Here is a 12,092-nt window from a genome sequence, read left to right as displayed (position 1 = left end):
GACCCTCGACTCCGGGCACCCGATACTGAGCCAAGGCAGGTGTTGGTCGGTTGATTCCCATCTGGTCAGCTGCCATGGATAGGCCGCAGATGTCGCCGCGTTGGAAGCTTGGACTGTCGGATTGGTGGTCAGGTGGCGTGACAACATGATACGAGCGGATGATGTCTGGGGTAAAATTGTCGAGGTACTTGGAAAATTAGGCGAATACTCTCTGCGCCCAGTCATCTTTAAGCTTGTCCCAAGCATTCCAGCCTCCGTCTGCTGGTTCCGCTTTGCACATGACGACACAGTGCAGCAATGATTTCCCCGGAGGACAACGTGTGGGATCGGCTGAGCTGACACACGAAGCTCCGATCATAATGTTGGCAGGGAGGAAACCCTTAGCCATCTCATCGTAACTTTGAAGTAGGTCCTTGAGGTTCCCGGGGCAGCAGGTGTTCATGACTGCTTGATCGGCGATGGGCCCAGCCTTGAATTTCAGCGGGCGATCAAGGGCTGCATGTATGGCGAAAAGACTGAATTCGGAGACGCGTGTATCGATAGCCGAGTTTGAAATGGATTGGTCCAATCCATCGACCAGATGAGCAAGGTTATGCGGATGGATCTGTCCTATGACGGCCTCCTTCGCTCTCAGCTCCCCGAAACGAGTACGGACTCCTACCGCACGCCCTCCCTCCGTGACTACTTTGACTACCTCAGTTTCAAGCTTGATCTCGCCTCCATGGTCTTTGATACAACGAATGACGGAGTTGGTAAACGCAGAACCGGCTCCCTCGGGCACGCACAAGCCATATATGTCCAAGAGACCAAAAGCGAGATAGACCATCAACCCAGTGCCCTTGGTCTGAGGATGAGCCAGTTGGATCTCAGTAACAAATCGCAAAAGTGCAACTTGCAAAATCTCGTTCTTGAAAAATCTCTGGATCAGTTCCAACGAAGAGCTGGCAGAGCCAATTGCGATCTCCTCGGCAAGCGGACTGCTCGCGATCTCGGCAGAAATGTCGCGAGGCGGTTCAAACATGGACGGCATCAGAAGCTCCGTGATCTGGCGGCTCAATCCAACGAATTTGTTGTAGGACTCGGCGTCTTGTGTTGAGAACTGCTTGATGGCCTCAATTGTGCGATGACGCTCCCGGTAAATGGGAAGGACCCTGTCGCGCATGACGATGGCGTAGCATGGATCCAGTTGTATGTATTTTAGACCATAGCGGGATTGTAGGCCTAACTCGTCGTTCGTTATCATCGGGTTGGCGAGAATCATTTGATGAATGGCACTGTGACGCTCGCTGATGAATCCAGACTCGGCCATGTGTAGGCTGGCAACGCCGCCGCCTGGGTAGGAAGCGCGCTCCAAGACAAGAACTTTTTTACCGGCGGCGGCGAGGTATGCGGCTGCTGTCAAGCCATTGTGTCCCGAGCCAACGACGATGATGTCCCAGCTCTTGCGTTGGGTTTCAGACGTCAGCCTGCCCAGTTTTGTAAAATCTGCATTCATGATATTGACGTTCGGTGGTGTGTGTGGCAATAATTCCAGAAAGTGCAAAGACAGTTGTTGGAAACCAATCTTATATAGAGCCAGAAGGACTCAGCAAACAGCAAAAACCTGTAATCACTGTGTGAAATAAAAAAGCTCCGAAACCTTGGCCGAGTTCAATGCCGAGTTCAATGCCGAGTTCAATACCGAGTAATAGACCTCCCCATGACGGACTGTCAAGTTGGGCGGGGGAGTGTTTCATACCAACTTCAGCAACATGTTCAATAGGGCCCACCACTCGGGCTGTAACCTGGAGTAGGCGGCATCGGGAATTATCAACGGCCCGCCTTCATATCCTCCTCTTCCGATGCGGTTCATCACTGAACATCGGCCCCGTGAAATCCTGTTCCGCAGCGCTTTGGTACGTACAGATAGCTCCCTTGCGAGTGAGTCTCTTGCGAGTGAGTATAAAGCTGAGCGCCGCACCCCGCATTGCCCGAAATAACCCTAGCTCGCTCCGATCTGTTCTTCGTTCGATTACCCCACACACTCCGATCCAACAACGTTGCATATTGCCTTCTTCCCTTTTAGTGTCTTTTTTTTTTTTTTTTGTGGAGGGAAGAGACTGACGCCGCAGAGTTGAGGTATTGCCCACATACGTTTTGAAAGGGCAAGGTTGCAGGCATGATTGTCAAATGTGACGTTTGTAACGCCGAGTTTCGTCGCTCCGAACACCTCAGCCGTCACCTCCTTCGTCATATCGGCGTACGACCTTTTTCATGTGCGATGTGTGGCGCTGACTTTTCCCGAAGGTGGGTTCCGCAGAAACTGGAAGGGGTCTTTACCATGCACACAGAATAAGGAATAGCTTTGGCTAGTCAATAACGCTCCCCAACATGCTTAATGTTCCTGAGCATGGCGCCATAACTCGTGCTCACCGCTTACTAGGGACTCACTGCAACGTCATATGCAGAGCCACGAAAAAGCTTCATCAGAACCAAACGACTCTAATTCTTCAAAGAGGACACGCAGGTCTTGCGTATCGAGGGCATGCCGCGATTACGCACGTTCAAAGCAGAAGTGTGATGGAAGGACACCCTGCGCTAGATGCAAGACACGGCAGCGGAACTGCGTGTATGTTTCCACAAGCCAACGAAGAGCCAAGAATTCTGGTGAAGGTGTGGCTTGGAATGTCGATCAAGCAACAGATGCCCACGTTACGCCAGAATCTACTGGTACACATGTCCATTCGTCAAGCTTCAGTGACGTGAGTAAGATGTCTCTTGCAGAGTTCTCAGGACGTCCAAGATCTCCCGTGCCACAGACTCTCCATATACTTTGTCGATATGTAATGAAGATAGATTTTGGGCTGACGTACTATAATCGTTCCAGCTCTTGGAACACCAAGGCCACTTCACAAGTACTGAGCCGCCAGGATGCGATGACCAGCCTCACAATCCTGACAGCTATCCTAGTTTACTAGGGTCTACAAGTCATCTCGGACCTCAAGCTTTCGAAACGTCAGACTCACTGCTTTATGATCCAACCCAATGGTGTTTTCTAACCTCCGAAAACCACAACTGGTTGAATGGCGCGGTCAGTGATGACGTTTGGAAAGGTGCAACACAGATTGATGACACTTTCGACACTGTACAGTGGTCCAGAAGAGAAAGCGATAGTTTCCAGGAGCGGATTCCGGACTCTTTGTTACAAACGAAAGCACGATCAGCAGCGCCAGACATTGCCACCAATCCCCAGGACGCTGCGACTGACGTGGATCAGGGAGTGACATCCACGGAGGTTGCAACGCCACTACTGTCAGATGAGGCCCCGAGGCCCAATTTCACAAACCATTCTGAACTATCAGCTACTTTCCAAGATGCGCTGAGAAAACCCGCAGCACTTGGAAGAGACTGTGGGAACAATGCGGCCAGTGAGGTAGCTAAAAGCAGACGGAAAACCCGTTTTGTCACAGATGATCTTGAGGGACTCTCCTATATTCCACGATCCTCTTTTCTAAGAAAAGACCCTAGCAACAATCCCGATGCTTGGCGTCTCGAGGACTATGAGCATGTCCCAACTTTGAACCCAGATGTCTACAGCTTCATCAGTACGAAATTTGCCATGTTGAACGCCGACAACTCCTTCTGTCTACCCTTTACAGACGAACCATTTCCCTCTTTTGAGGCCATCAACGCCTTTGTACAATCCTATTTCGAACATTATCATCCTGTTTTCCCGCTGCTTCATCAAGCTAGCTTTGACCCCAAACACTCACATTGGGTCTTAGTCATTGCCGTTGCGGCAACAGGATGTGGGTTTTCTGTGCTTGGCACGACAAGAACAAGTTTTATACTTCAAGAGCTGCTGCGCCGTTCAATCAATCTCTACGTAAGTGGGCACTCTCAGTCAGCAGTACTGCTCGAAGCAACAACAGGCAGGCAGCAAGATCTTAACTGACTAGCATTTTAGTTTGAGCTGGAAACCGAGCCAGATCTCAAGTCCGAGCTAAGTATTGCTCAAGCTATTTTGCTTAGTCAAATTGGCTTAATGTTCTCAGGCAATATGTCGTTTTCTGAACACGCACAGAAGAGCATGTCTCTATTGGCGACATTTTGCAGAAAAGCCAACTACTTTACAGAGTGTCCACCAGTCGACCATTCACCTCCCACGAGACGAAATGATTGGTCAAAATGGATCTACACAGAATGCAAACGGCGCCTCGTTCATTTATCCTGGGTGCGTAACGCGGGCTTTCTTTTTTCCCCCAAGTGTCAACTCTTGTGGCCTCAAGCAATGGCATTCCATGTCTCAAATGCTAGACCGACATACATTGGACGATCATCGTGAACATCTTGACAGAAATTTTCTTGACAAATTTATTCTCCAGCTCTTTGACAGCCAAATTTGCGCTTTTTTCGACTTACCTCCTACAATACCGACTGATCTTCTCCGACTGCCCATGCCATCCGTTGATTCACTTTGGATGGCACGATCATCTGAGGAGTGGAATGGAGAGCTCTCAGAACTTTCAAGTGCGTCGTTGCGCATTCTACCTACTTTTGGATACCCTTTGGATTTTCTAACGTAGATAAGACCTTGGCAAGCCGAGATCCCTCCGAGAAGAGGTCAATAGCTTTTATAGAACACAAAAGCTTCCGGAAGCAACTAGCGAACTCAACAAAATCCTCCTCACTCTCGCAGTGTATCGCGACGCTGGGAGCGGAAGGGACACCGTCTCTTACCTGAATCTTTTACGAAACGATAAATGCCAAAATCCCCCGGAAACCCCACTTGGCTGGGTCGCCTTGCAGCACAACCATCTTCTGAGCCTCCTAACCCACTTGTCTTTACGGGATCTCATGGTATTCTCGGGCTGGCGGGCCAGTGGTCGTGAACATAAGGCAGCATGCCTGAGGCTGGCTTCATGGCTCGCGCAGAATCCGAGAAAGGCTCGTCTGATCATCTACCACGGCGCTCAACTCTTCGGCTCGATACGGGATCATCCCACCCAAGGTCATCATGAAGCAAACAGTTTCTTGGTTGCAACTCTCGGAATATGGGCATCTACAGCGGTCAGAACAGGCGATGTTTGCTCAAACCTCGGTTTGGAGTCTGGTCATACTGCAACCCCCCTACTCTCCAACGAAAGCAGTAATTTCAATGATTGTTCCTCAGAGAATCTACGAAGTAGGAGAACTATAAGACTCGACAAGCCAGTCCCTATTGACAAAGTAGAGCCATGGATCTCAGGGGCTTCGCTCCATCGGCCATACCTGAGTGGAGTTGGTGCGCTTACGAGCCAGGATGTGTGCAGTCATCTACTGGAAGAGGGTGTGCGTGTTCTTTCTTCTCAATCAGGTTGGTCCATTGGCTTGGCTATCAGCGTGGTCCTGCGGGCGCATTGGACAACAAAACACAAAGGACAGGAAGAGAACCTGTCTCATACTAACCATGCTTCTCGTCGCAACATCCCTACCGCACACCCCCACTCAACGGCCAAATGAGGGGCAATGATAGATCCAAGACAATACAAAATGGTCGTCCAAGTGAATTCATGGCTAATACTACCTCCGTGAAGTGTTTTCCGTTACTATACTTTGCTTGGTCTATAATCTGAAGGATGACATACATTAGGTTGGTGAGGGTTTCTCTGTACATGCATGTACTTGAAGCAAATTCCTACTTTAAAAAAGTTCTTTTTCCACCACAATGTTCTCGTCGCCAATGACAGCAAAAGACTTGGTCAAGTCAAAAGACTTGGGCAGTGTACCAAAGATCTTGCTGGATCTCTCGTTCTCGCAAAGGAAGGCAATGACTGACTCGCGATCAGGGAACCAGTACTGCTCGAATGCCGACATGGTCGTCCAGTCAGTTGTGCTGAAGGGAGTCCCCTCGAAAATAGATTCGACAGTTGAAGGAACAACGGCTCGGTTAAGAACGTATCTCAGCAGACCAGTGCCGGCTCCAATTCTCCCAACGTGATCAGCGCGAGCTTCGAGGTCCGCTTCGCTGGGATCGGAATGTGCACCGGCGCGGGATCTCGCCAATAACACTTGAAGCACAGCTGGTTTCTTACCCAGCTTCTCGAACGCGATGGGATCGAACATGATCTCTGCAAATGACTGGCTGAGTATTCCGGTCTGTGCTGAGCTGTCGGCAAAGACGTGGCTGCCGGCCGAGGCTTTGTACGCCGGGTTTCGGAATGACCCCCAGAGGGCATGCAAGGTTGTCCAGCCAAGTGTTGTGACGGCATCCCAGGCAGCCAAGCCGCCAGTAGGTATGCCTTTGACATCGACATGGGGCAGTCCAACGACTTGAGTGTAATTGCGCAGGTGCGGTACCATGTTTGAAACATGTCTAGTCGCTTCCGCATGAACGCCAGTGTATTCTTCCAAAAACTTCTCTTCGGACCAACCTGGAATTCGTCTGCATGCGATGGTCATTTTGATCCACGATTTCTTCCGACTGAAGGAGTTTTTGAAGCCAGGGAGGACAGGGAGCAGGAGGTGCGAATCGTATTTGCCGCCGAAATGAATGATATGACGTCCTTTGTTTATCGTGTCGTTGTGACGGACAACTGGAAGACCTGGAAAGTTGCCGTAGTCGTGACCAGAAATCACGAGGTCCAGTCTATCACCGGCCCTGAAACGGCAGCTGGTAGGTTGTATCTCGATATCAACGCAAACCACATCTCCGGGCTTCAAGGGCTCCAGGTCCCGGCGGTGTAGGTGTACCGGGCGCCAGGGTGTGGACTGAGCCTCGTCGAGTTCTCGGCGTGAAGCTCGGAGCCAACCGAACCCAATCGGTCCGTCGTCGATAATGGTGAGCCAGGGAAAGTATACGTCATTTCCCTCTTTGTCCTTTTTGCGTAGCGTGATAAAAAGGTCCAAATTGTCGCCCCCCTCTGCAGCTTCCACCCACAGTCTGAGTTTCGCATGTCCGACAAATTCGAGGGAGTTGCGCAGAGGGAGTTCAAAGACCACCTCGCCCTCCTTTGCGTCATATGAAACCTGGTGCTCCGCGGGTTGGGAAATCTTACTCAACCCTCCCGTGGGCGTTGGAAACAGCTTGGTATACTGTGTTTCCGGGATAGGAAAGGCGTCAGAATACCGCCATTCGCCAACATAATGGCGCTCCCTCACGACATATCGAACTCTGGGCCAGAACTGTATTTCTGTCGATAACCCCAGGAGGTAGTGGTCCAGGAAGGCCTTGTGTCTGCTCAGAGATTCATCCAAGGCAGCCCACTCCCATCTAGGTACAAAAGGTGCGTGTTAGCGTGGTGTGATTCAAAGCCAATGGGGAATGTAGAACACTTACTTCTGGTGCCCATGAAGCTCAAGGTACTTTTCCCCCGACGTTATTTTCTCCCAAGCGTTCAACGTCCCGCGAGTATGGATTCCATGGTCATTCCAGGAGCAGATGACGTATGCTGGGCATTGGATTTTGTCAAGCGCTGCAATCTTGCTTTGCCAGTATTCATCAAAGTACGGGTGTGTCTTGGGCCCGTCAGTCGGATCTTCAACGAGGTTCTTGCCCCAATTGTAAAGTGTTGGGTACCTGAGGTTTTCAGTAAGCTTCCAGCCGTGTAAAGAAGTGAAAAGAAAACCGAAGGATGGAAGAAACTAATTCCTTTACCCCCAATAAAAGAATGGAAAGATTTTCTATACATACACCTCGCTGAAGTGGGTCTCAGGAATACCGCCCTTCCTAGCCATTTCACGGTAAATGTCGGTCATTCCATCGATGGGTATAATTGCCTACGACAGACACTTTGGGTGAGCAATTCAAGGCTAGAAATAAAGTAGTAGGTGGATCTTACGGCAAGAGATGGGGGCTGTTCGGCAGCCACGAGATACTGGAGCATAGCATAGCCGCTAGCACCGTACATGCCAACCTTTCCATTGGACCACTGCTGCTTGGCTAGCCATTCCACAATGTCATAGCCTGTTGCAAGTTCAAGTCAGGTTAGTTACCAATACTAGAGAAGAAGCATGAACCTCTCAATGTACAGGATCGTTCTTACCGTCAAGACCAACATCCCTGGAGTAATAACTTTTGTCTCCATCAGATTGACACGACCCCCTAGCATCAACATAAGCAACAGCGTAACCACGAGGACACCACCACCCCGGATCAGCTGCTTCAAAGATGTAATGCTCAGTGATTCGATCTTTCTCCAGCCCAGTTGAAGCTGGGAAGATGCTAATGTCTGTTGCGCCATCCTTGCCGTAAACAGTGTAGTTGAACAACACGGGAAGCTTCTGACCCTCCTGACCAAGGGGCCGATGAACATTTGCGCGCAGAATCGTGCCGTCTCTCACTGGAACGGCAATGTCCAAATCGGAGATCAAATCTCCTTCGACGACCGTGCGTGGGTTGGCTTCACGGACACCAAGTATGGAAGGATCCCACGCTGTAGGCATAAGTAGGTCAGCTTTTGTTGATGCATGCTTCAAACTTCAAAGCAGGATAACAAACCTTTGACGAATTTCCCCAGCCGGCGTGTCTTCTCCAACTCAACTTGCAAAATCTCAATGTCTGCCATTTTGATTCTGTTGTCAAATGTCAACGAGAGAAGAAAGCTTGGTTTCAAAAGATGGTTTTGGTGTTGTGCGACAAGGCTGCATGTACTATTGAGACCGGTCTGAACAGGACCCCTCAATGCTAAAAACAGTCTTATACCTACTCTTCTTATATAGATTTTACAAGCCGTTTATGATTATACTACCCTTACAGTTAACGCGGCATCGCCGGATGCCACGGTAAGCGGAGTCGGGGCTCGTGGGGTAGCGGGAGAAGTCGGAGCTCGTGGGGTAGCGGGAGGAGCGGGACCGAAGTCAACCTACCTGGTCAGGGTGAAGAACGATCTTCAAGACCCTACGTGTCACAAGCTATTGTGAGTTTCATAGTCTTTAACTACTGGCACGTGCGAATACATGTGTCTAAAGAGGCTATAGCTATTCTGCAGCCCTCTTGCAATACAAGGACGGAGGTTAAGGCTGAGGTCACAGGCCAAAATATTGGGAATTGAGACAGTTCACGAACTGGTAGAACCACCTCTGGTCGTTTGACGACTAGGTGTTAGTCGTGCAGATAGCTCTGGAGGTCTGCTATTCCAAGGTATCAGGGGATTGTAAATTAATTGATAGCGTTTCTTATGCCGAAGATAATGCACAACTAGAAGTTTCGCACAATGAGTATCCGTACAATAGATGAAGTAACACAAGCCTTGTGTCATACAGCGATTAAACAGGCCCAAAGTGAATGAGTACACCATGCTGGCTCGCCAATGCCGGATGCCTTGTACGGCCATCTTGCAGAGCGCTGTTTTTTGTATGAGGCTGTTTTAATAAGGGGCTAAAACTCTGTGGTTTGCTTGTCGCGCTAGATGAGTAGCTCTGAATTTGTCTTGAGTAAAAGCGACGTTGGTTTAGAAAAGCAAACAAACCATTTGGTGTTCAGGTTGGGGTCATGAAACACTAGTTTTCTACATTGAATGTGAAGATTGAGTCTAATACTTCGGACATCTCCCTTTACGTCTAGGGAAGGCCTCGACATGTAATGGATTTTTTTCATTTATGTTTGTTATGGTTGGCGAGGGGAGGGGGGAGGTGTTTGCGAGTCAGTCCTGCAAGTCAGTCCTGAAACTCGGTCCGAGACGTAGATGCCCTCAAGACGGGTATAAATACCCTGTCTTCGTCCTGTATCTCCATTCTAGAGGAATAGACGCTTCTGATCCTTATTTCACCTACGTATTTCTCATCAATATTGAATAGTGGAAAGAGGCTTGGAGTGATTTACGAGCTAAAAAGAGGTACGCTCTGGATCCAAGTTTTGGTTAGAGCGGCTTTCCTGATCTAACCCCTAATAGATGTTGTATCCTATTCATTCACTTAGGTTATATAGCCTGGTATTTAGCCTGGTAGGCTTGGGGCTGTCTGTGACAGTCGAGTTTGTCTCCTAAGTGTCTACGTTCTATGGGCCCAGCCTGTTGTAAATGGCATTTTGATGCGACTACTAACACCGAGAGGAATGCGTAAATGAAGCCAAGCCACGACCTGCTGTAGATATTCACACATGTTAGCTTGGGTTGATGACTCTTACACAGAAGTTCTTCTACTTGCCTTTGTCAAAACTCAGGTCTAATGAGACAACGGGGTTGAGGCCGTGTTTTCGCCGAATGTGGGATGCGTACATTGCACTCATGAGGTAGGCGGGGACGTGATGATCCGGCAGGTTCGATATCAGATCCCGGACCGACTTCTTTCCCTCCATGAACTCCAAGGCTTCGTCGAGGGCTGCGTATTTCACAGAGCGTGAGTAGTCGTTGCCGTGGACAGAGTCGCCCGTCTTGTCCCTGACGAGCTCGTCCAGCCTCGACACGCGCAAGGGGTCCCGGTGGCCAAGCATGCCCGAGTTCTGGAAGAGCTTGAGGTCAAAGTGCCCGTTGCCGCCGAGCTCCGCGTGGTTCTGGCGGACGACGTCGTGCCTGTCGCTGGACTGGCGGGACTCGATGACGACGGACTGGAAGGGACCCGACTTGATCTCGTGCATCTCGTGCCGGACCCTCCCGTTTCCCTTGTACAGGTCCTTCCCCGGCTCCAGCCAGGTCCTGCGACCGAACCCGGTGTGCTGCAGGTCGAGGTGGACGAGCGAAACCGGCTCGTTGTCGTTGTAGAAGGTCAGCTGGATCGAGGCGTCAATCTCGCCAAAGTCCTTGGTCCTGCAGAGGAGCTCCTTGGTCGTGAATGCCGACGCCGCGTCGTATGCCTGCTCCCCGAACAGGTTCTTGTAGTCGTCTTCGTTCAACTGGAAGAAGAACCCGGCGGGCTGTACGAAGCTGCTGACGACCTCGACCCTGTCGGGGCGTTTCTTGTCGCCCATGCCCGCCCTCATGAAGAGATAGACGCAGTCGATGGAATGGTAGCCGCTGTGGGACACCTTGCCATAGCCCCTGTTGTAGGTGTGGTAGTCTTGCTGGACGATCTCCGAGGGGAATCGCCACTGCCCGTCGCAGTGGAGAGTGTAAATACTCGTGACGGGGCATCCGGTGTCCTCGGATACGCGTCGCACTAGTTGGGTCGCCCTTTGGAACCCGGCGTGGTATCGGCGATGGCTGTTGATCAAGAAGCACGTGCTCTTCCGAAGCTGGAGGCTGTGGTACGACTGCACAAGCTTGTCAAAGTCCTGAGCGATCCCGGTTGCCTGGTCGAGGCTCGATACCGCCGAGTGACGGGTGGAAACCGGCTTGTCCATGACGATGTTCAGCCCCAACCCCAGCGCCCAGAGCCCATAGGCGCAGTGGGCCAGCGGTTCGGTGCTGATGATGACACACGACACCTGCAGCCGCTCGACGAGCCGGGTCAGCATCGAACTGACATCCCCCGGCATCTCGTTTGTGAAGTGCGGAACGAACACAAGCTCGGCGTCGGGACAAGTCGCTCTTCGGTACTGTTCGAGATCACGGCGGTTATCTTCCACGTCGACCGCCGCGACCAGGGCCGCTCGCCTGGCAGCCGTGAGGCTCAGCAGACGCGGGACATAGCTTCTCTTTGCAAAGGGGCCGAGCCCGACGATGAGAAACCTGACGGGAACGGGGTTTGTGGTGGACGATGGGTTGTGTTCCTCCGCTCCCTCCAAGACACCGTCGGCGGGTTTAGAACGCGACCGAGCGTTCATCATCAGCTTCCCAAATATGTCTGGAGGCAGGGAATGGAACGGTGTGTTGGCAAAAAGAAGAAACAACGCGACGCCGAGAGCAGCCGCCCACAAAGAACTGAAGTTGAACAAAGGACTGGAGTTGAACAAAAAACGAACCGAGGCTTGGGTCATCATCGTGGCATAAGTTAGCGTTGTTACACCAAGAACTCGACAAGAGACTGTTAGTTATATTCGAAACGCCTGGGTTCCATGATGGAACATATAGTATGGTTGACAACGTTTGTTCGATGCTTGGAATGTAGGGAGGGAACAATGCGGTTCCGTTCCTGGGACTCTTCCCCTGTTACGTTACGAGGTAGCGTCAGCTTCGGGCACGCTACGGGTCTCCCTCCGCCCCCGGTCCGTCCGGCGGCCGCCGGCTTGATGTCAAGACAAGGCCGGAAGATGGTAG

At 51.0% G+C, this 12,092-nt stretch overlaps 4 protein-coding genes across 4 annotated transcripts; 1 reads left to right on the top strand and 3 right to left on the bottom strand.

The window, feature by feature from the left end:
- Positions 1-174: 174 nt before the first annotated feature.
- Positions 175-1,564, bottom strand: CDEST_02574 (Putative FAD/NAD(P)-binding domain superfamily). The gene has a single exon (XM_062918733.1). It carries the CDS (start codon positions 1,493-1,495, stop codon positions 197-199), a length of 1,299 nt encoding a protein of 432 aa, XP_062774784.1. The 5' UTR covers positions 1,496-1,564; the 3' UTR covers positions 175-196.
- A 525-nt stretch (positions 1,565-2,089) lies between these two features.
- Positions 2,090-5,481, top strand: CDEST_02573 (uncharacterized protein; the record flags this gene model as incomplete). The annotated part of the gene is made up of 6 exons (XM_062918732.1): positions 2,090-2,286; positions 2,423-2,741; positions 2,867-3,865; positions 3,947-4,213; positions 4,269-4,509; positions 4,571-5,481. The coding sequence occupies exons 1-6, from the start codon at positions 2,159-2,161 to the stop codon at positions 5,479-5,481; spliced, it is 2,865 nt and encodes a 954-aa protein (XP_062774783.1). The 5' UTR covers positions 2,090-2,158.
- Positions 5,482-5,661: 180 nt separating this feature from the next.
- On the bottom strand, positions 5,662-8,525 carry CDEST_02572 (Putative xaa-Pro dipeptidyl-peptidase-like domain, cocE/Serine esterase, alpha/Beta hydrolase; the record flags this gene model as incomplete). Its single annotated transcript, XM_062918731.1, has 6 exons — positions 5,662-7,231; positions 7,298-7,537; positions 7,652-7,737; positions 7,800-7,924; positions 8,004-8,393; positions 8,459-8,525. The coding sequence occupies 6 exons, from the start codon at positions 8,523-8,525 to the stop codon at positions 5,662-5,664; spliced, it is 2,478 nt and encodes an 825-aa protein (XP_062774782.1).
- A 1,571-nt stretch (positions 8,526-10,096) lies between these two features.
- Positions 10,097-11,815, bottom strand: CDEST_02571 (Putative NAD(P)-binding domain superfamily; the record flags this gene model as incomplete). Its single annotated transcript, XM_062918730.1, has 1 exon — positions 10,097-11,815. The coding sequence occupies one exon, from the start codon at positions 11,813-11,815 to the stop codon at positions 10,097-10,099; it is 1,719 nt and encodes a 572-aa protein (XP_062774781.1).
- Between the last annotated feature and the right edge of the window lie 277 nt (positions 11,816-12,092).

Source organism: Colletotrichum destructivum, chromosome 2, assembly GCF_034447905.1.
Source record: "Colletotrichum destructivum chromosome 2, complete sequence".
Classification (NCBI taxonomy): domain Eukaryota; kingdom Fungi; phylum Ascomycota; class Sordariomycetes; order Glomerellales; family Glomerellaceae; genus Colletotrichum; species Colletotrichum destructivum.
This window is presented reverse-complemented; position numbering and strand designations above follow the sequence as displayed.

Bases quoted from the DNA above. Each gene is read 5' to 3' on its own strand.
- CDEST_02574 (XM_062918733.1), bottom strand. From the start codon at position 1,495: ATGAATGCAGATTTTACAAAACTGGGCAGGCTGACGTCTGAAACCCAA.